This window comes from Epinephelus moara, chromosome 13 (genome assembly GCF_006386435.1).
Source record: "Epinephelus moara isolate mb chromosome 13, YSFRI_EMoa_1.0, whole genome shotgun sequence".
Lineage (NCBI taxonomy): Eukaryota > Metazoa > Chordata > Actinopteri > Perciformes > Serranidae > Epinephelus > Epinephelus moara.
This window is the reverse complement of record NC_065518.1, coordinates 11,000,555-11,025,032: the sequence shown is the minus strand read 5'-3', so window position 1 is coordinate 11,025,032 and position 24,478 is coordinate 11,000,555. Positions and strand designations below refer to the sequence as shown.

The 24,478-nt window shown below is 44.2% G+C and overlaps 1 protein-coding gene across 1 annotated transcript in view; it reads right to left on the bottom strand.

Annotated features, from left to right (window-relative positions):
- usp54b (ubiquitin specific peptidase 54b) overlaps window positions 1–24,478 on the bottom strand; it is a 94,883-nt gene that overhangs the window by 55,160 nt on the left and 15,245 nt on the right. Inside the window, exons 2-3 of the mRNA XM_050060090.1 lie at window positions 19,508–20,126; window positions 7,129–7,221 (exon numbers count right to left, since the gene is read on the bottom strand). Coding sequence (XP_049916047.1) covers window positions 7,129–7,221; window positions 19,508–19,663 — 249 coding nt within the window. The 5' untranslated portion in view covers window positions 19,664–20,126. The remainder of the gene's footprint in view (window positions 1–7,128; window positions 7,222–19,507; window positions 20,127–24,478) is intronic.

Here is a 24,478-nt window from a genome sequence, read left to right as displayed (position 1 = left end):
CACACTCGTGTATATATCAAGCATGAAGCTCCAGCAGCAATAAAAGCTACAGCTACTACTCTGTAGATTTCTTTAAATCAAATATTGATTTATGAATCTATTACTTGAGGTTACTAAATTAATGTGCGATCAACCTACTTTTTTTTCTTTTACTAAGCAACTGATGGAAACAACATTTTTCTTTAATTGATCCAGTATTGAGCGAGCGCGCTGGAATAATATCCCTACAGAAAAAGACATTTTTGCAAAGAGTAAGATCCTGTGTGTTTAATCAGAAACAGCCCCGAGATTGCTTTCCCCAAAACCACCAAACTCCATTAAAAAAACAGTAATTTTAGCATGTATAGAGCCACAATGTTTACATATCTACAGTAACTAGGTGAATTAAGGGTTAATTTCAACTAAACTGCCGATTGTTGGGACAGTGGGAAGATGAGCCACGATGCCTTTTGTAATTTTTCTTTTGTTTCTGTCGACTTTGAATGAAGTGTGTTTGACGACTGATAAAATGAAAGTTTATTCAAATGGAGTCTGGAGGGATTGGCGATAGCGGTTTTGGGGCTGTTTCCGGTTGAACGAAATAAATGTAACTCTTCGACAAAAAGGTCTGTCTCTGTAGGGATCCTTTCAAAAATCGAGTAGGACACTTGTAATAATAATCGGAGCCCATCAATGGCAAAACAAGCACTTTTAGTAAACATACATGATGGTTCGCTATAGCCCAGAGTGGTTATATTGTGGCCTGTTTCATCTTTGCCAACAGCGGCCCTCTCGCTCAATAAGATAGGATAGGACGGGACGAGACGGGACGAGACGAGACAAGACGAGATGAGACAAGACGAGACAAGAGAAGATGGAACTCTATTTATCCCAAGGGAAATTGCTGTGCAGCAGTTGCAATACAAAGTTGGAGGAGGGCAGGTACAAAGCGTGAAAGGCAAAGGACTAAAATAACATAGCAGGAAAGCAGATGAATAGAAAACATTAAATACAAAATATTGTTCACATAAACTTAATGACACTAGATAAGGTCCAAAATATAAGAACTAGCTGACAGTGAGGTTCAAATATAAACACGAACTAATAGTTTGGTACAAAATGTAACAAAACTAGATGACAGTGAGATGCAAACATCAATCCATCCATCCATTTTCAACAGTTTATCTGAGGCCAGGCCAGATGAGATATGTCATCCCTCCGCGTGTTCTGGGTCTGCCCCGGGCCTCCTACCGGTTGGATATGCCCAGAACACCTCTAACAGGAGAGACCCAGGAGTAAGGTGCAAACATCTGTCCATCCATTTTCATCCGCTTATCCGGGGCCAGGTCGCGGGGGCAGCAGGCTGAGCAAAGTAGTCCAGACTCCCCTCTACTCAGCAACGCTTTCCAGCTCCTCCTGGGGGACCCCAAGGTATTCCCAGGCCAGACGAGATATATGATCCCTCCAGCACGTTCTGGGTCTGCCCCGGGGCCTCCTACCAGTTGGATGTGCCGGGAACACCTCTAACAGGAGATGCCTAGGAGTAAGGTGTTAATATCCATCCATCCATCCATCCATCCATTTTCAACTGCCTATCTGGGGTGTGTGGGCAGCAGGCTGAGCAAAGTACTTCAGACGCCCCTCTCCCCAGCAACACTTTCCAGCTCCTCCTGGGGGATCCGAGGTGTTCCCAGGCCAGACGAGATGGATAATCCCTCCAGCGTGTTCTGGGTCTGCCCCGGGGCCTCCTACCAGTGGAACATGCCTGAAACACCTCTAACAGGAGGCGCCCAGGAGGCATCCTGATCAGATGCCTGAACCACCTCAACTAGCCCCTTTTGACGTGAAGGAGCAGCAGCTCTACTCCGAGCTCCTTACTCTATCTCTAAGGCTGAACCCAGACACCCCACAGAGGAAACTCATTTCGGCTGCTTGTATCCGTGACCTCATTCTTTCAGTCACTACCCCAAGCTCATGACCATAGGTGAGGGTTGGGACGTAGATGGACCAGTAAATCTAAAGCTTCGCCTTCCAGCTCAGCACCCTCTTCATCACGATGTTCCGGCTCAGCGCCCACATCACTGCAGATGCTGCGCCAAACCGCAGATCCATCTCACGCTCCATTCTACCCTAACTTGTGAACAAGACCCTGAGATACTTGAACTTCTTTGCTTAGGGCAGTAACCCATAGGTGCAGACCAGTACATACAATATATACAGTGACACAAACAGGTTACCAGTATAACAACAGTATGGCTGTATATAGATACGTTCGTAAAGTGTCAGATCTGAGGTAGCTGGTGTAAGAGTGCAACATTCACGATTATGTCCCTGAACATTTAGTCTCTTAGACATAAAAACATGGGAAAAAAGGGACCAAAATTACACTTTAAGGCTTGATGCATTTTAACAAAACCACCATCTCACCCCAGCTTTAAGTGTTTTAGTAGCCTAAACCCAACCACACATGATACAAACTAGTCTCCAGTGCCACAGTCTTGCTTTGCAGAACCAACTATCCACCTTGACCTCTTCACTATGAATCCCTCTTGGAGACAGGGTTTAAGCACCTGTTGTGGCTGCTTGGACTCAGCCTCCTCTAAGAATACTTTACCTATTGTCCAACCCTTTTCTTTCCTCCATCAAAACTCCACCTGAGCACCAAGTTTTCACAATCTGAGAATAACATGACATCTCTCTCTCAGCCACATATACGTCGCAGAATTCACCGTGAGCCTAGATTTAATCAGTGTGAAATTCAGACAATTCCTGGAGTTGTCTCCTAGTTTTATTTGCCCTCTTTACATCTTTGCTTATATTTAAGATTTCAGGGCCAATATTTGGCATTTTGGAAGCGAGATGGCTGTGATGATCACAATGGGGTGAAAATGTTATAAAACAATAGGCTTCAGTCTGTGAGTGTGGCTGAGTGTGTGCAGGCTGAGGGTTGGCAATGGGAAAGGTAATGCAGTCGTACTGATGGGGAGAGTGTGTGTGTGTGTGTGTGTGTGTGTGTGTGTGTGTTTCCAAGTGTGAAGACAGGAGCAATCTACACCAACTCCCACATTCATTCATCTTTCCCCTTCCTTCGCTCCCACATTCCCTCTCTCCTTTTTCTTTTTCTGTCTTCCTGTTCCTTGCATGTGTGTGTGTATGTGTGTGTTCAGGTAGCTGCGTCTGTGCATGTGTGTGTGAGTGCTTTGCTGTTGAGAGAGATAAAGTGTTGCAGTGATTTCTAGAGGGATAGCCACAGGCAGCCTCTGAACTTATGTTTACTACAAGGGCGGGCGTCTTTATCTGCTGCAGATAAACCCAGAAATACACACACACACACACACACACACAATCCCTCCAAAATAAAAGAACCCATAATCATCATTTATCTCTTTAGGTTCCCTAAAATGGATGTTTGAAAATTTAACACGCCATTAAAGTTCATTTGGCGCGTGTCTCGCCCAGTTATTCAGAGACTTTTATCTCCTTCGCCTGTGGGGACCGCAGCTACAAACAGACTGCGAGAACAACGTTACATCTGTTTCTGACAAAAGAGAGACGGTGACAGGACGGTTAATGAAAACTGACAGGAAACTGTGAACACTTAACACGGTGACAATACCTTTGATTTGTACGCCCACAGCTGACTCACACACACAACACGCCCACAACTCTGTGTCTGTGTGTGTGTGTGTGTGTGTGTGTGTGTGTGTGGAGTATCGCAGCGTGGTAAGAAAGATTTGTGAGCATCTCAAGGTGCATGTGTGTAGCAGCCCTAACGTGTGCAGCATGCAAGTAAGATTTGTGTGCATGCGTAGGTGTGTGTGTGTGTGTGTGTGCAGCATCACAGCCTGGGCTCTGCTAGCTCAGCGCTTTCAGTCAGCCAATTAATTACAGAGAAGCACTGGAGACAGAACAGCGTGTAGAACACACACATCGACACTGCTACACACACACACACTACACACACAGCACATTACACACACACTTCCCTTCACTCAGACACATATTTGTCATCATCGATGCAACAAATGGCTGGAACAGAGCTGCATAAGGCTCGTTCATTATGAGGGTTTCATGATGTTACAGATCTTCATCTTCTGTTTGGTTGCTTTCTATCAGCAGCTGCAGTGACTCAACCTGAAGCTACGGTATAAAAGCATTATTCTAAACACTTATTGTACGGTAGCTCCTGACTGGGAAAACAAGTGTCGGGTACAAAGTACGTGATGTGTTTTACACAATGGAGGACGAAAAAGAAAGAACACCACAGTGGAAAAACTACAGTATTGTAAGTAAAAGTCTGGTGTTCAAGTGTTTATAAGTAAAATATCAAGTAGCCTACCGTAAAACTTCAATTAGTAGCCCGGGCTATTATTTGCTTAAATCACTGCAATCAACAGGCCTGGGACAGACCTTTAATTCCTTTCACACAAAAGCTCAGCAAAGATCGGACAACACAATCAAATTGTTTAAACCAGTATGAATATTCCTTGTATAAAAATTAGCCTTCAGATTATATATCAGTTATATATCATTCATTTGATCTACCACTGCCAGACGGCGCATCAGAGAGGATTACGGCACCCGGCATACCGACACAACATCACTTTATCCTGTTAAAACAACACTCACAACCTGAAATCATCTTATATGAAAACCCCTTCTGATTCTTCTGATCTGAGGACGCTCATGGACCAAAGGACGGGAAATCAAGGAATGGACACATAATTTGAGGTAGCCAACAACCTGGGTTTTTACATCCAAGGAACTTCGATTAAAAAAAAAAGCCAGACCAGGTGTCTAATTGACACAAGTATTTATTTGACAAAATGTGTAGCCACACCAGGCTAGTAAAAGAGACGGGGCATTTAGGGTGCCTTCACCCCTGCCCTGTTTGGTTCACTTCAATTGAACTCAAGTTCGTTTGCCCCCTAAGTGCGGCTCGTTTGGGCAGGTCTGAACACAGCAATTGCACTCAGGTGCACACCAAAACAACTGGACCGAGACCTGAAGAGGTGGTCTCAGTCCACCTACAAACAAACTCTGGTGCGGTTCGTTTGTGGTGAGAACGTGTTGCGACCTGGATCTGAACCAACTGCNCAATTATATAACTTTGTGACAAAATTAGTCCCTGATTCAGACCAAAGCGAGACAACTCTAGATCTGAAATCAGCTACTTTCATTTCATTAGCAGCTGCTCGTAATTTTAAATGAAGCTGTAACGAAAGTTCAGTCAGGAAGACAATACTTTTCATGCTCAGGCTGTAAGTTTCTTTCTCACCCTGCCATTCACTCCTTGCACCTATGTTCACTCANGAAAGTGTCACATTTATCTTGCAAGTGTACTCTTCTTCCTGGATTTTTCCCACATGGAAATTCTGAAATCAGCTACTTTCATTTCATTAGCAGCTGCTCGTAATTTTAAATGAAGCTCTAGCGAAAGTTCAGTCAGGAAGACAATACTTTTCATGCTCAGGCTGTAAGTTTCTTTCTCACCCTGCCATTCACTCCTTGCACCTATGTTCACTCACTATCTCCAGATGTCGTTGTCTGGGTAGGTCAGTTGAGTCATCAGCTGATTCACAATTGCCCAACTGCGCAGCGACACACCTTCTCCTTCAGCCTATCATCTTACTGCTCCTCATTTTAAATCTGGTTCTTTCTCTGCCGTAGTTCTTTCTTCCTGCACTCCCTCCACCTCCCCATCACTATCCAGTCTTTACAGATTCATCAGCCTCATACGCCTCAGCAGTCAACAGCCTCAGTGTCATCAGCCACCACCACCACCTGTGCCTAGACTCCTATTTATTTGTTTTTCTTTTTAGCGAGATTTTTAGACAAGCCTGTGGTTGGTTACTGCCTCACCTGCACATAAGTTCTATTTAACTTTTCTCTGTCTGGCCTCCCTTTTAAAAATCTGCAAGTAAAACATAAAACATTTGACGAAGGAAAAGAAAGTAAATACCGATGGGAAAGAAGGACAAAAAGAAGGAAGCAAGTGCACAAGGAGAAAAGAGAATGGAGGATGTTTAAAATGGAGAAACAAGGTGACAAACCAAAAGGCTTAATGAAGCAGGTACTTGCTTTTATTTTATGTGCAAATGCTCTTTTGTTTCTCCTTTTTTTGAAGCACGTAATCAAAACTACTGTTTGCAGTGGTTACATAACCCCACTGCAAGAATCTGCTGTGTTTATTTGGAGATATGTCTCTGAACAGTGAATATAGCCACACAAAAAGATTAAAGTAAAACATATATGGACCGTCAAATGAGTTTATCTCAGGCTTTGCGTCACGTGTCAGGTCACTCTAGCTGTCAGATAAATGCAGTACTGTCTCCCTATGGTCAAGGAAATGTAGAAAGCCTCCCACACTCAAGCAAAGTACTTGCACTTCATTTAGGTACACCACTTCTGTAAATACACTTCAGTATCAACCTCAGGTTTACATTTCTGACAACAGTGTTTGCGTAATAAGCAGAAACAGGGGGAAAAAAGTAAAACAAAAACAAAAAAACACCTGCTGCACCTTGCTATTGTTGCCAGGCAACCACCTCATCACCTCCTAACCTTCATGTGTAATCAATGTACTGTTTTTATTGTATTTATTTGACAGTGATTAGTATCTAGTCCCTAAAATGTTGAGGCAGAGGGTACTTGCTGTAGCTCTGGTTGAGGGTGAGAGGCTGTCAGTAAATAGTTTGTTGGGCACAGGGAAACAGAGATCTGTGTGGGTACATGAGACCCTAAAAAAGAGGGTGGATCATGGGGAGTACCACCAGTTGGTCCAGGAGCTTCACCTCCATGATGGAAGTTTCCAGGCATATTTTAGGATGACTCAGGGGCAGTTTGACAACCTGCTGTCTATCATCGAGCCGTATAGCTCTGGGTATCCAGCAACCACTACCACCAGTTTCTCCACCATTGTTTACCAACTTGTTGTCATGACCACCACTGAAGGCCGGCCTCTTGCTACGTTTAAAATGCTCCGGCAAGAACACCAGGCTCCTAGAGCGCAGAAACACGAGGCACGTCACAACTTAAGACATAAAAGAAAGCAGCACCACCAACACACCGCAGTGATGGCCGCTGCTTTAGGTTTACGCTGTAGTAAGACCTCCAGGAGCCACTGGAGGACAAAGTGAGTGTTTTTACCTTTAAAGCGCAGAAGATACACGAGTCCTCCATGCACTTGTGTGTGGTCAGCTGTCGAAAGCTTCTGCGGAAGATGTCCAGATGCCACAAAACCTGAGAGACAAGACATTAACTTAAACACAGAGAAAAGACATGTGGAATGTTTGATACTCAGTTTCTGTACCTCTACGTTCACCTCTGGGGGTACCTCACCTATAAAGGGGTGTCTCCTGCCTTGCCTTTCCTCTTTTGCTTTTCCATGGGAGAGGTAAGTGACAATGCTCTTGTGGTAATTTCCATGTTTCAGCCCTGTTAAGCTATGTTTATAAGTTCAAACATAATCTTGTGTCTTTTAATTTGTGTAGGGGCTCGAGGATTGTGTTTTTGCCACTTGCTGTCAGTCAGAAGACGGCCTGGGTCTCCTTATATCTACACAACGCAGACATCAGTGGAGTCCATGGTTACACGAATAACGTTTTGTCCCGGGTCCCACTGGAACTAGCGCTTTGCACTTGTACTGTTTGCTTTTCTTCTGTTGTTTCTCATTACCTCTTGCTCTTGTTCTTGTTCTTTGTCTAAGCAACAGTTTGTGTAAATTTTAATATGTAACTGTGTTTCATAAGTCCTCAGGATGAGTTGTCCTCCTGTGTGTTTCTCGGAGGAAAAGGACAGTCAAGGCTCCACTTATAATGGTTCATGAGTTTTTCTTTTGTGTGTTTCACATGATACTGCTTTTTTTCCCATGATCTGGCTTTAGCAAAGGAATGCACATATTTTCTGTTTATCCCGATGGTAAACTAATCCAGGAGGTCCATTTACACTGTATCCAGATCAGTGGTTCCCAAAACGGGGGCCTTAAGGACAGGCCAAGGGGGGCACAAGACTGATTCATCTCCATCTTTTCATCATAACCTTGAAAACAAGGCAATGTTAACTTACATTAGCTACAATTCTTTATCATGTTTTAAACAGAAACAAGTCATAAACACCAGAATCACCATTTAAAAAAAAGATTTATAAAAGGACCTGTTAAGTATGCAGTTACACCGTAGCTAAGACTGGTGACAGGCCATGGTTGCCAGTTGCCATAGTTACACAACATGCTCTCTGGGTGCACAGGAGTCAAGAATAGCAACTGACAGAGTGAGTGACAGTGTGAAAGGAAAAGTTATTTTCACCGTGGTTAGTTTGTGAACCACTGATCTCGATATATTATCTGGGTGTCAAATGTCAGATGTTACTGTCAAAATAAAAAGGCATTGTTCTGACAATGGCGACGCTTTTCTGTGATCTTTTCGGTTTAGGGGGAACAGTGTGGAAGATTTAGGGGGATTTAGTGACATTTAGTGATGTTCAGGAGGTTTGAAGCAGGAGCTGACTTATCCACAGAGGTTCCTTCCTCTCTAAAAAAAGACCAGACTTGATGATTTAAAGGAACAGTGTGTAGAATTTAGGAGGGGTTTAGTGGCATGTAGTGTTGAGGACTAGCCTGGTTCCAGACCATAGACCCCACCCACTCAACTGAGTAGGCTTGCATCTCTGGTCTGGCATACTGCAATGAATTTGCGATTTATCTCGTCCAAACGATGGACGGACCAATGAACGCCGGGGGTGGGGGCGGGTCTAGCGATTAGCCAATCAGCGCCACGCTGATGTCAAGCTGTACGCCGGTGGGTAACTGGTGAGGATAGCAACAATGGCGACCACTACAGATCCTACAGACCACATTAACGATGCTATCAAGGTATTTCGCCACTACTCGCGTTAATAGAGGACCAAATTAAGGAAGCTGCTAAACTGGATTTAACGGCGATGCAGCTGGGCGTGCACGACGACGGAGACATTTTAAACGGGCAATGCTCGCTTGTTTTCAGCACCCCCGAGGCATGGATACTAATGACGTCAGATTCTGGGTGAGTTGTTGATCTCTACTGATTGGTTAGGGAAAAATCAAATTCCCTCCCCCTTGTAAATCGCCTTCAATGGAGGCAATGTCAGACTGAAGGTTCTGGGAGCTTCAGTCTGACACTCAGGCTAGGTGAGGACTGCAGTTGCAACCAGCTGAAACTTCTCCAGATTCAGGCTGTTCTCATGTTTGTTTGTACAGTTTCCTACGACAAGTAATGCACCCAAATTTGTACATATCCCACGCTATCATGAGCCAGGAATTTGTGCATGAGAAATGTATTTTGGAAGGCCGCGATCACGTGACCAATGTGTTGACGGGAGTAAACAATAAAGTGGTCCCGAGTGGTCTTGTGAAGGAGGCAGGTTGGGGTTGTGAATGGGTCACAGAACCACGAACTTTCCGCTGGGACTTTCCACAGGAGATGTGTGTTCAGAATCATGTGAACGTTGAGTTAACTTTAATCCTGACCACAGTACCTTCACTTGCCTTAACCTAACCTCCATACCGTTACCTTAATTACATAACTTTACATTGAGGACGTCATGCCCCGGATGCTAATTCGCTGGATATCAAGCAAACCACTGTGTGTGCATTTTCGTAGGATATCATATGAACTTGTCTGAGAGGATAGGTAACCCAATTATAGAGCCGAATTATCCGCAACGGTCTCTTCATCTCTAAAACAAACGGACCCTGTGATTAAAAGCGGTAAAAACACTAAATAAAGCAGTTTCACGTTACAGATCAGTGCTTCTCATACACTGTTGGGCACATCGGAGACGGGCCGTTTGCCCAGCGCCTGTGTGCTCACCTTTTTTCTCGGATAACTTAATATGTGCTCACGTTATGTCAGATCTAAACATTCAGGAGGTTTTTACTAGGAGCCAAGTTATCCACAAAGGTCTCTTACTCTCAAACAAACAAAACAAAACAAACGGACCTGGTGATTTAAACCGGTAAAAACACTGAATAAAGCAGTTTCACGTTACAAATCAGTGTTTCTCCAACCCTGTTTGGCATAAAAAAACTATGTGTTTCTGATGCTGCTGGTCGCAGAAGGGCTGCTAACCATCATACCACCAACCACAAACGCAAAAACGTGAATGGCCCTACTTAAAGTCCATTCTCACTGAGGGCGAATATCCGCACGGATTATTCACGGATTATTTCATGAGTTCTTATGGAAGTTTGCACACCAGGGCAGAACTTTCGTGCGGTGAAAAAAGTTTCCGCCCAGACTTTGACCCCCCACGGAATTCGCCGGCGGAACTACACAGCTGGGCCAATGAAATTGTTTGTTTATAGTCGCACAGACCTGGGAGAGTCCGAAATCCAGCCAGGCAGGACAGTATGGGAGAAAGATTCATAAACCTCGTTTCACAGCACCCCGTCCTTTTTGATAAAAGACGGGATGATTTTATGAACAATGTATTAAAGGACAACGTCTGGCAGTCCATTGTCCAGCTTGGTGGCTGCGGTGAGAGTGGTAAGTGCTAAAGAAAGTTGATGTTGACGCTTGTTAAACGTTAGCTTGCTAGCTTGCTGCTGCTGCTGCTGCTGCTGCTGCTGTTGCTGCTACTCGTGTCCATGTTCACCCACACCCGTTCACACTGTGCGGAATTGGAACACAACAACGTGAAATCCCGTGTCCGTACCGCGCCTGTGTGTATGGTTTAAACGCGGAAAAGCGCTGCGCGAATATTCCGCAAATCCGTCCCGCATTTCCGCATCGCGGCAGTGAGAATGAACCTTTAGAGCCAGTATTGTTTTGTCCGATCTGGGCTACTGTAGAAATATGGAGTAGTCAACTAGCCTAAATTAAAATTTTCGTTTAGTCGACTGGGAAATTAGTTGCCAGGAACATCCCTAGTTGATACTACTATGATAAACTTTTATTTATGACTTCAGTTTGATGGGTTTCTTTTATAACTTTAGATGCTTTGGACAGTAACTCTCATATGTAGATTTAGGGGGGCAGAAACTTCCCTGTAGCTTTAAAAGACACATTTGTTAAACTCACATTGAATCAAACGACTTCCTGTAATGTGAGACGGTGCAGGGAATCAACACCCCAGTCCGCAGCCCTGCATGGAATTTGGCTATTTTCAGCTAATTGTTTTTCCCAGAACTGAGGTTTCTACTTTTTGTAGTTTCAGCAACAAAAGAGTCTGAGGGAGACATTCAGTGGGACGGACAGACAGAAAACGACCAGCACAAAGCCAAAAGAAACGAGTTAGAGGACTAGTAGAGAAGTGGTCTGCATGAGGCAGGCCTCTCTGTGTCCTTCTCTGTCTCTCCAGTGCATAATTAGAGGAAAGAGCTCTTAGTACATTCATTCAGCATGCTGAAAGATAATATTGACACAACACTGTCCCTTAGGCTTCGACTGCAGCACACACACTTACAGTACCCACATACAGTTGCAGGTCTACACACACACACACACAAAACCAATATGTATGGCAACCTTAGCAATACGAGGCTGCACAGTGTGTGTGTGTGTGTGTGTGTGTGTGTTAAGGAGAGAGTGATAGGTGGAGGAAAGAGGGGGCGGAGGATGACAGACTGCATGCTGACGCTAGTGTATGCGTTCTACCTTTCTCCCCCTCTCCGTTTCCCCTCCTCTCTCCTCGCTGTAGTTTATTTGGTCGTGATGAATCGGCTCCCTGCACGGCACTGCAGCAGCCACAAGGAGGGCACACTCTCTCCATGCCCATCTCTCTTCATCAGTATCTATCTATCCATCTCTTTTCTCCCCCTCTAAACACATCCCTTTATCTCCCTCTCCGCTCCTCTCCCATTTGTATCATTTGTTTTTCTCTCACTGCCCTTTTAACTTCTCTTGTTCTATCTGCAGGAGCATCTCCGAAAAAAAAAACGAAACTAGAGTTTAACTAACAAACTAAGTGACGGAAAAACACATAGAGTAAAAAATGTTTTCAGGACGTCGGCACCATCCTGCTGTTCACTGTCGTTGTAATTTGAATCACAGACAAATCTAACCAATAATAATAATAAAATTTTGATCTCATGTGTGTTTTCATATCAAAGTCCTTAAAATTTTCATGAAATCAAACCCCATTTCTGATACGATTTATGGACTGATTTTGAGTGGACGTCACAGTTACATCACAGCAGTTGCCCATGCACACCGGTGGCAGAAAAACAGCCGACATCGGAGACAAACAGTTGACATACCCAGAATAAAAATGTCTTCTTGTGCCGTTGGATGTCAGAACAGGAATACAGAATAAGATAACCTTATTTTTTTAGAAAACTGTCACAGAGGACGACGTAGTAGAAAATAAAGTTTTGTTTCCGGTACGTTATAATCTCAATATTCAGGCTATAATGGCTGCTGGACGCTCTGTAGAGGAGTGTGTGTTTGGCTCTAATGAACAGAATTACAGACATGGTGAAAGACAATTCATCGTAATGAACTGTAAAAACTCACATTTGTCAAGCACGGATTTGGCTCATTGTCCTTGGTTAAGACTTGTTGAGACGTCCCCATGTTATGTAATTTAACGTGAAAGTTACAGACAACTTTTTAACTAGCTAGCTAACGCTGTCTGTTTATTAACACCTTCATAGTAACAGAATATAGTAACTTTCACCACTGCTCATGTAAAAAAGACACCACAAGAAATGTTTAGATTTATAAACAGATGCTGGATTATCGTTTGTTTCTGGCTGTCGGCAATCAGCGATAGGTAGCGCACTAGCTACGTTAGCTACATCGCTAATGTTAGCTAGCTTTTCACTTTCCCTGCCTGATGATGCAGATGAACTGATCTAAACACACATTTTGGGCTTTCTTGGGGTGTCCTTTCTAAAGTGAGCAGTGGTGAAAGTTCATATACTTTGTTATAATCAGAGTGTTAATAAGCGGACAGCATTAGCTAGCTAGCACGCTAACACGCTGATAAGTTTTGCTCCCACATTAAACTATATTATATGGGGACGTCTCCACAACTATTAATCAAGGACAATATGCCAAATCCATGCTTTAAAATTCTTATGATGATTTATCTTTAAAATAAGCCGAACACACACTTTTCAACTTTAAAAGTGACACCGTTTCACTTTAAAGTTCTATTTCCTGATATTTTACAGTGTTTTAACTAGCATGTCTTTGAGTGACTGAGCTGTCTTATTTGTGTGTGTTGTTGTCAGGGCTGCAACGCCACATTCACACTGGACGTGGAAACCCTGCAAAGCCTGCTGACTTTCCGTGGAGCGCCACCCGCTTCCTTCCGGCGCCCATGTTGGGCTGTTCACACTGGAGGCACCGCGATCTGCAGCAACATTTTCGCTGTCTTGTCTATTTTTTTTCCAAGCGCAGCAAATATCTGACAAGAAAACACACTAACAATCTATTCTAACAATATAAAGGATAGGTTGAACGTGACATAGATCTGATTATAGTAAGTAAAAAACTTTGCACCCAGTGCTTCCACATATTTGTTAGTCTCTAAACAGAGAACGAGAGACACAAGCAGACACACGAAATGGCACGGAGAAATGCGCTTCTTGTCAGTGGCATAAGGTAGTTACAGTGGGCCCCAGTGCACGCTATTGTGCACATAATAGGCTCGTTTGAGATGAACTACGCCTCGCCTGGAAAGTGGACGAGAGCAGGCGGCTGCAGCAAGGGGTGGTGACAAAAAGCTGCAGTGAAGTCGGACAGTTTTCCAGCAGCCTTCATTCCGTACAGGAAGTCACAGAGCAACTGCAGCACCTGGCTCTAAAAACTGCGGCCGCCTTGCCCTTGCAATATTATCGCCTGTGTTGGGCTTACTTTGATTTTGTCAGGAGGAAAGATGACAAGAACACTGTTGCTGCAGGTAGTCGGACTAAAACTCTTTCCACTGCAAAAAAAACCATCCTCAAACCTCCGGTCTGAAACACCTCAGCTACTACGACCGACAGCACAACAACATGAAGCTCCAGGAAATACACCCCACCAAAGGTGAGCCGTCTGCAGCCACAGAGGTCGGCTGTAGCACTACACTGGCTAAACAACCCAAACTGGATTTTATTTGTGGACAGCTGCAGCTACAAAGAAGTGACGAAGCTTGTGGGTGGATATGTGGTGGATGAAATCTTGCTCCATGAGTGTCTCTCCGTCTTTTGGGCAGAGCTTTGGGAAAATACCGGTCACAGGCAACAGAAAGCCCCGGGTAAATAGAAGCTACACTTAACGGCGATTACCCTGACATTCACGCAGACGCACACATCTCAAAATTGGGGAGATCCGCAACTACCAATTTTTAACGAGTAGTGTCAAATGGCGGGTGACTGCCGACGAATGGCTGCACGACAGTTGACACATTGGAGCTCTTCACTTCCAGTGTGAACATGGCGCAAGACTCCCCGAGAAAGTAAAACCCAACAAACATGCAGATTCAGTTTTGTTCATTTGTGTGACTGATTAGTAAAGTCTTCACATTTCGTGTCCCATAATGCGTGATAAACATTGCAGGGTTTAATCCTTTCAGATTCATTGTTCATTTTAGTCAAACCATACCGTTTGAAAACGAGGCGCGGCTCCAACTAGAAAACAATGTTTTGATGCATTGGATGTGCTGAATGTGCATATTAAGGCAGTACAGGAGGAGGTGCACATTAATAATCCTCCAGGACTGTAACATGCTCATGTTTAACCCAAACAATGTGTCATGTGACTGCAGTTGGTTCAGATCCAGGTCGGAACAAACGAAATGCATCAGAGTTCATTTGTAACCGGACTGAGACCACCTCTTCAAGAAGGTCTCGGTCCGGTTGTTTTGGTGTGCACCTGAGTGCGATTGCTGTGTTCACACCTGCCCAAACAAACCGCACTGAGGGGGCAAACAAACTTGAATTTGATTGAAGCGAACCAAACAGGGCAGGTGTGAAAGCACCCATGGGTCCACACGTAGGGTCACTGACCACGCTGACGTATCAACAACTTGTGAGTGAGAATGTGTTGGACTAGGTTTAGGCAACAAAAGCGCTTTAAATTGGGTTAAGAAGAAAACACTGTCTTGTGCTTGAAGTCACTGCAGAGTTTTTCTTTCCTAAACCAGAACCATGATATTTGCCTAACCTTTACAAAGTGTTGCCGGTGTCTAAATATAATTATATTAAAAAAACATATTGCTGTTGTCACTTGGAGTGGATACTGTATCGCAAGATCGGATAATTTGGTGGAAAACAAATGAAATACATTGTCAGTGAACATTTTACTGACCTCTGTCAACAGAAACTTAATGCATTCTGCGTTATGCTTCCTTCAAAACATCGCAGTCGCTTTTTCAGATTAGTACGGTAGGAGACCGTTTGGGTTGCAGTGGAGCCCTACAGCTGGAAACAAGCAAAAGCCAAACAGCCCAAAATATCAGAAATTATAAGAAGTATTCCTGCGTTGAGTTGTGGAGCCACGTTTCTGACTGACAAACATCACCGTTTCATTTATAGTATCTGAGATCCTGCATGTGTCATACTGACGTTATCTTGAGGTCTCTTTTGCTCTGTCAAATAATCTCGACAGCTACGTATTTCTCGACGGTTTTCCTCACTGCAGGAGATCGTAGCTCGTATGTGGTGTGAGTTTGTAGCATCCTGGGACTCTCTGGTAAACTCAGTAACACTTCATCCGTACAAAAGCATGTGCCAAAAGAAAACTGACAGCAAACGTATACGGCTGTTACACTTTCCTTCCATGAAGTTAAGATTATAAAACAAAACACTCCCGGGAAATTTAGATGAAATGAAATGAAGCCAATGAATGAATGAAATGAATCTTATATTTACTCTGAGGTGCCAAAAAGAATTCCTGTTGATTTCCACACTGATTTTTCATTAAGTCTTTCTTCTCCACTGCTGCACCTCACACACACACATGAACACACACACACATGTGACACCGCTGGATGAGTGAACCCATGTGTTTCTGCTTCATCACAGCCTATAACTCCTTCAGCTATTTATTTTTTTTTTTTACCCGTGTTTACACAGTTAAAAGTTGCTGAGCGCGTACACACACTTCACCTCACAGCACCTTCCTTCGCTCTCATTAAATTTCACACATCCACACAAAACAACAACCACTGCTGCTGCTGCTGCTGCTGCCACCCAGCAGCTCCACTGCAGCAGCAGGGGGTTAACTGCCTTGCCCAAGGGGCCTTTAGGGGCCTGAAAGCAGCAGCAAGTGTTTCACTTAATATAAATAAGTGCATTTAATAAGTGCTTTTTTGTGTGTGTGTCATTTTATAAGAAATATCTTTGGGTTTTGGACTGTCGGCCGGACAAATCATCCAAATACTCTGTAATTTCCAGTTGCAGCCATACTAACAAGAACGCAGGTGTGTCCTAAACCTGAACTTTGACCTCTCAAACTTCACCAACACACACACACGCTCAGTTAAATCTATCAGGCTAATACAAGGAAACATGAACACACACACATAGAAAATACAATGCAAAACAGCCGACAAGCATCTCACTACTTTAACATCCAGTTTATCCTCACTCGTCTGTGTCCTGTTAAACACCCTCTGTCCTCTGTGTGCGTGCATGCGTGTGTACATGTGTGCGCGTCCTTGAAATGGCCCACTTCTCTCCCTGTTGCAGCTTCACATGCCTTTGTTGGGGCTTTTTTTCTTTCTTCCTGTTTTCACAAATAAACCTGATGTCCTTCACTTTGTCTTTTCATCTCTCTCTCTTCCTCTTTGTTTTGCCCCTACCTTATCAGACTCTTTAGTTCCACTCCTCCGCCCGGCAGTATCCCCTTTAGTCTTCTCCTCGGTCTTTTCATACTGTATACTCCTCATCCCTCTTTCTTCTCTTCTCCTCCTTCAGCAACTTTTCTTCGTCTCCTCGTCTACCCCTCTGCTCTCCTCAACTCTCCCTAAGCTTCTGCTCCATCGTCCCCCTCCCTCCTCAGCTTCCTCCAACCTCTCTCTCTCCCTCAAGCCAGTAGTCAAGAGGCATTTATGTGTGTGCGTGTGTGTGTGTGTGTGTGTATAGAAGGTAAGTTTGTGCCAGCTGGAAGTCTTGGGAGGAGGGAAGAGAGTTGTGTGTGTAAAGAGAGAGAGGAGATGGAGATGCAGCAGCAGCAGCAGCAGCAGCGCAGTGTAAGCGTCTCTACACACAGACTGGATGTCCACGCTGAAGCCAGACTGGCAGCGGTGCCAAAACCCACCGAAACACGCAAACACCCGTTAATATGGCCCTAATCTCATCCCTGTCGTGCTTAAATATCAATTTACTGCAGTGTGAGGGGGGAAGGGGGGCGAATGCGAACTGCTGGTGCATGAGAGAGAGTGTGTGTGTGTGTTAGCATTGTGCAGTTAGAGCAAGTTATAATGTATGCCTTATTAGAAAGGGGTTTTTGTCAAAGATAAAATTCAAACTGTTTAAATCTTCTCAGTATGTTAGTCTGAAGTATCTGATATTAACATGCGTTCCGGTGATCTGAACACAAGTGGACGGCTGAGACACACTGCCGTCCACACCTGTGTCTGTCATGCGTGTCCAGGTAACCACTTGTGTCCAGATTTTGTCACTGCTTCGTCACATAAGCTCCGTTTCCACCAAGCAGGTGAACGGTACAGTTCAGTTCTTTTTTTCTGTTTCCACTGTGAAAAGTTGTGGATGGTACTAATAGAACCGTTCTGTACCGTCCCCATTTTTGGTCCCCCCTCTGTTGGGGTACCTACAGTAGCACACAGATCTGGAACTAAAATGAAAGGATGTTTTGCTGCCTCTTGCAGCAGCTGGAGTCGGAGAAAAAGCATCGCAGAGCGTTGTTCCTGTGGGCTTCGGCAACACTAAACCCCTGAGCTTGCCTGAGAAGGACTAAATGCACAAACCTGCTATTTTTAAATATCCCGTGGAGAGAGACTCTCACTGCAGCCTGTTTTCCAAAGTGTGGGATCATTTTGAGAAGGTGAAGGATGAACCCAAGGTGATATGTAAACTCATCTTCATTGGTCGACTACAAACATGACGTATCATCTGAAACATGGAAGTAGCTACATGCCCATTAGCCCACAGCGTCATTAACAGGCGGCTCGCTCAGTGTGTGACGTGCACTTGTAGATAAAATATAGGCCTATATTAATGAAGGTTCATTAGTACGGTTTTGTATTTCTCCCTAATGTAGCACAGTGTTAACAATGTTACTGATACTATTCTTTCTCACACCTTCAACTCAAACCACTGTGTTGCCCCGCCCAAAATATGTCATTTAATCATTAAATTAATATCGTAAACATGCGGGCGACTACTCGACTAATGGCCCTAAATGACGACTATTGGTTGACTAGGAATATTCTTAGTGGGGGCAGTTTCTTTTCCCAAGTGGCGCTGTGGTAACTGTTGGAGGTCCTGTGTAGATGCTTTTGAAACTCAGAGACTTGTTCCCCGAGCTGTTGCACTGGGATGCATTTAGATCCAAAGTCTGCAAAGTCCACACTCTCACTAGCTGCTCACTTGCATGCTTGCTTGTCACGTTTGGTCGTGTCCATACAGCTAGAGATATCACTGTCAGCAGAATTCAACCTGTCTCCTCCGACAGACGGTCATGTAACAATTTGTCCAACTTGTCGTAAAATGTTTACGTTATAGAGCATCAGGCTGCGGTCACCAAAACAACCACCACATCCTGCATTGATGGCGTGTTTTCCTGTTCCTGTTGTCGGGGATGTCTCGGCAAGTATTAGCGTTTACACTACAAGAGACACGTGGACAAATGTGTCTCAAACTACCTCAGCAAGTGGTTTGACTGATCCAATAACAATACACCTTTGTGGTTGTTTACATTTGTATTTAGCGCTGTCCACCTGTGATCTTATCACCTGAGATGTATGTTGACACAGGGGTGTAAACAGGCTCAGAGACACAGCTTCTGTGTCATGAATGAAGCAAAATAATTCTGAAATTGTGCGCTGCACTCTGGCACACTGGATTGAAATTAAGCAAATCTAAAAGATTACAATGCAGAACTTCAGCTTTAATATAAGAATGTCCACACCCTCGTCAGATAACAAGTCTAGGAAGTATGTCCCTTTTTAAAATCACATCTGTTCGGTTTTAGTGGTTAGAAAGTAAGTGGACAAGTTAAAGTGACATAAAATCAAATTAAGTCATGATATTTAATATTTCAGTGACTGACTGTTTTGATGTTCTGCAGCCCTGCACTGCAGCAGCCCGCACTTCTTCTTCTTTCTGGTCTTCAGCGATTTTAGTGTGCACTCACTAAACAGTCCAAAAGGCTCCAAACACTGTAGTTTTGACATTTTTTTTTATTATCAAATAAAATTGCAAACATAACTTCTAACGTGCCCAAACTATTTGGAGCCTTTGAAGCAGAGTGCTATACTTTTACGTTGTGAAGATTGGTTTGATTGAGGCCAGTAAGGACCGCCACATGGTCCTAAAACTCTCCATGACAAACATGTTGCTGCCCTGTTGACTTGTGTGTTGTGTGTTTATCCGACTGACCTGCAGAGCGCTGTTGAGGAAGCAGCTGTTCTGTCCCGGCTCGTTGCTCAGGCCTTTGCTGGGTGCAATAGAGGTCATGGTTCTCGGGGTCACCAGCCCCTGCACCCCGCCTACTGCTCCGCCACCCGACGCAAAGTAGTTCCTCTTCCACGACATCACTACCTGGACGCCCCCGTTTCCACGGCAAGGCGGGGAAGGGGCGGGGCAGCTGACCAAGCGACGGCCTCTATGTCACTCCCATGAGAGAGAACGAGGGAGAATGAGAGAAAAGAGGAGGAGGAGGAAATGGAGGGATGAGGAGGAGGAGGAGGAGGAGGAGGAGGAGGGAGGCGGCAGCCGTAGATCGAGGAGATGCGGTGTGTCTTGGATGGGGATTTGGCACCCATACAACCCTCCCCCTCTCCAGCCGTGTTTTTACTTTAAAATCTGTCCACTTGCTGGGGCCAGCGGTTGGCTTTTTCTTTTTTTAGCTCCTTGGATTTATCAATTTGTGTTTGAGGACATGAGAGCGTGTCCAAAGCGTCTTTTGGCAGATTCTGTCGGATAAATGTTGATTAGGCAGCGCTGCTGCTCCCATGTGGGGACCCCTTTAATGCTTTCTTCTCCTCTTTCACTTTGCCTGTAAAACACAAAGAGCATCCTGTTAAGAAACCTCACACATAAAAGCTCACAAGAACACACACACACACACACACACACACACACACACACACACACACACACACACACACACAAAACAGTTTTTGAGCTGTTAACTGCATATAGGGAATGGGAATGTGTTGGCTATTTTTGGACTGAAGGTGTCGAAAAGACCTGCTGAACTAACACATAACAGGACTCAATGAATACGATTCAATAGACAAAATGTAGTACAGTCAGACAAAAAGGTAGGCTAACATGATGCGTTTCATTTTACTGGATATCAGTAGATTAATTGGTTAGCTGATGGGTTTTTTTAGCATTTTGTTAGTATAACAGTAGCTTATCTTTGTCTGGATAATTGTGTAGTTAGCATCTGGCTTGTAAATTTGAAGGTCTGTTTGAAGGACATTTTTCTGTCGGCCGACCCTAAGGTTAGCGTCGTCTATGGGATTTTTTCACTGGATTTTGGATTATAGCAGAAAATCAGTTCCATGGCGAACAAAAGTTTATGATACTTACACGTTTTGTTCAGCAAGACAATTTTAAAAAATGAACACCACTTTTTATCACATTTAGAAGCCTAAATGCGATCACCAGAGGTAAAAAGCTAACGTTAGGCTATAAGCAAACTACACCACAGTCGCATGAGTTAACAACCCTATCACAACGAGGCTGTAAAGCAGTGTTTGCCGTAATGACGCTCTGTAGTCTCATTTAGCCACTTGTTAGCAATCGCCCTTTTTAAGACGCACAAAAGCTTCATTTAGTGACGTATTTTATGTTGTTAAACAAAACTAAAAGTCTCTTAAGCTTGTGTTAGTTTTAGGACTCATTTCTGGGGTAGTCTATGGGTGGCAAGCTATCCAAGTCCGTTAACCTTTCCATATCTCCTAGCGTCATTCGTAAAGATCAAAATTAGGGATGCATGATAATATCGGCACATTATCGGTATCAGCTGCTACTGGCTTTAAAATTAAATAGTACTGGAATCGGCCAATATTGCAATTTCTGTCATCGTCTTGTTTTCGTCACTAAACAAAAATTTTCATCACAGTGTCCGTCAATGAAGTTAACACTGGGCGGGACTTTAATGTGCACTCTATATTAGGGGGGTTCTGACCTTGCCTAGCTCAAAATGTGGTTACTTTTCAAATGTGTTTGATAGACAGGGATGTTGTTACTTAAATATTCCCTTAATTTTCTTTCAGGGTTAAATCAAACTATCTTTTGACCTGCATTAATCAATAGCTATGTTTCCATCCAAAAGTGATTTCAATCATTGGGAAATGCGCATTAAAAGAAATACGAATCCTGTGTGTTTCCATTAAATGTACGGACTTTGGTGAAAACTGCAAACTCGCGCGAGTTTTCCGCAGAACCGGAAACAAAACAAGTCTCGCATTCTTCTTCTTCTACGTTTTCTGGCGGTTGGCAACAAGTTTGTAAATGCATTACCGCCTTCCCGACCCGGAGTGTGGATATCACCACGGAGAGAGGTGCGCTACGTCAGACTTAATTCGAACATAACTGTTTCCATCCCCCGTTTTACGAATCAACATTTTTTCGAATCAACCAAAACCCAGCTAAAGCAAGCGTATTTTAGGTTGTGCAAATCAGGGGATTTTAATTCGAATTTTGGTGTTTCCATCATAAATTTCCGATGCGATACTTCTAGATGCGCATCTAAACAGGCTGATAGAAACATGGCTATTGCAATTTCTGTCATCATCTCGTTTTCGTCACGGAAAAAAGGTCGAAACAAAAAATTTTCATCATAGTGTCCGTCAATGAAGTTACCACTGGGCGGGACTTTAATGTGCCCTCTATACTGTTAGCTAGCTAACTAGGGGGGGTTCTGACCTTGCCTAGCTCAAAATGTGGTTACTTTTTAAATGTGTTTGGTAGACAGGGATGTTGTTACTTGAATATTCCCTTAATTGTCTTTCAGGGTTAAATCAAACTATCTTTTGACCTGCATTAATCAGTAACTCCTTCTTTCAATGTGGCAAAATCACAGAGCATTAACACCCGGCGCTGCAGCTTTGTGTTGCCTTTTAGCCTCTTTAGCGCTTTGTTTTTCGTCTAATTGTGCATTTTCTGTACAGTTTAGTCTAATTTTTCAAACCTCACAACAAACTGATAGACCCAGTATACACTAACTGCCAGCATCTAACAGTACACAGACAGTTAGCAGTTAGCTCACTGAGCTAGTTGAACATTAAGCAGCTAACGTTAAACAAGCAGAAATGTGGTGGAGAGCAAAACAAAGCATAAAGAGAGTAAATATTGGACTTACATTTGTTAGTTGGACAGAAACACAACACCAAAGCAACGCTAGAATTGCTCTAGGATTGATATCTAAGCAGGCAACTGTTTGCTAACACGTTAGCCATGACGTTTACTAAAGCTAAGGAAGTGGCTGTGTGTTTGTTAGCTTGTTCTGATGCTCCTCTGTCCCCTAGTGGCCACAAACACATTGATCTAAACTTATCATTTCATTTGTTTTCACACCATGATCCACGGAAACCATCACATGAACACAGTGTAACTCTGCATCAATGCTACGACACAGGCAGCGCTTGGAGAAATCTGTTATGTCATTTTATAATCGGTACTTAGGGACTTTATTTGGAGCTTATACTGGTTCAAGCGTCGCTGTGCACAGCTTCCGAATGTGTGTGTGACAGAGAGAAAAAGAGGCAGTTTGTGTGTGTTTGTCACCCTACAGTAAGTGTGCATGGGTGTGTGTACATGAAGTTGCATAACACCACAGGGCAGTAGCTAACAGATCCGCAGTGCCCCCCCCCCCCCCCCCCCCCCCCTCCACCCTCCCTTTCCCTATAGCTTCCCCACTTTTGGCAAGGATCCCTCGCCTGGTTGCCGGGGTTGCGTTGCCGCCACAGCACCCCCTTTGGCTAAAGGCCAGAGGGCACAGGGATGCTGCGGCGAGCAGGCGAGCAGCGTGGGCTGTCGCTATGGTGATGGCCACATGGGATTGGGGTGGCGAGGTGGAGCGATGAGGGGGTGGCATGGAGGTAGGGGCAACGTCGTGACGAGGATGGCAATTGAAACGTATCAGAGCGAATATGGAAGGAAACATTATACAACTGTTAGACAGCAACAACGTCAGTTCATGCACTTGTCACACTGTCGTACTGCCTACTGACAAATTCACACACCTATCTATCCATCTATCTATCTATCTATCCATCTATCCATCTATCTATCTATCTATGTGAAAAGCACAGAAATTCACATACGACACGTTCATCCATAAACAAACAAATCCAAATTGCCAGAGGATTTATAAAGGGATTTGGCCGGCATGCCCCTGTGTGCCATTTTTCCTCTACAGCACAGCATCCTGAGCTTCTGTCTCAGCATACAGCGTGTGTGCGAGTGTGTGTATCTCCCGCTGAGCCTGTGTGGAGTGTGTGATCACACATCCTCTCTCCGACTGCACCCTACAGCCACACACAACCGAGATCGCTCTGGCAAGCCCTCGCACAAGCGCTGTTTATGTGGCCTGTGTGTGTGTGTGTGTGTGTGTTTGTCCCCACATCTTCGGCTAGTTACCATGGAAATAGGCCAAGCAGCAGGCACGCGGGGGGAAAAGCCGAACCATGTGATTTAACTGAGAGACACACTGTGCTGCACTGGTTGAGAAAACACACACAGACACAAACACATACTGAGACACACACACACACACAGGGCTGGCTAGTGATGATGATGTGTATTGATGGTGGAGAGTTCCTGGAAGCCAGAGTGAGTCAAGGCACAAGTCAATCAAACTCCCTGACCCGGCGCTGGCAGGCATAAGGAAACTGGGACCTGTGGTCGCAGCCCAGACAGTGACCACACATGGAAGACATTTTCCACGTGATGTGAACACACTGGTTGGACATCCAGATACAGACACCGCACGCACTCTGAAGCTTCATCTTCCAAGCTTGTGGAAATCAGTCCCAGTTTAGGCATTGGGGAAAGAGGTCCTGACCTCTTCAAGGGTCAGGATGTGGATCTGGGATCAGGTGTTAAATCAGGACCAAGTTAAGAGCTGTGGTCAAATAATCAAAAAAATACATCCTTTGTCTTTCCCTAAATACTTTTCCTTGACCTCAATGGAAAACATCATGAGCACTTCCATGCGAGAAATTCCGACACACTCTTAAGGGGCTTTATACTCACCGATGTGAGCATTTCTACACATTAAACACACATTAAACATGGCTTAATAGAGATAATTTCAAACACAAGTACACAAATCAGCTTCACTATAACTCGCAGCATTCACAGACAAACACTTGTCTTTATCTGGACACATTT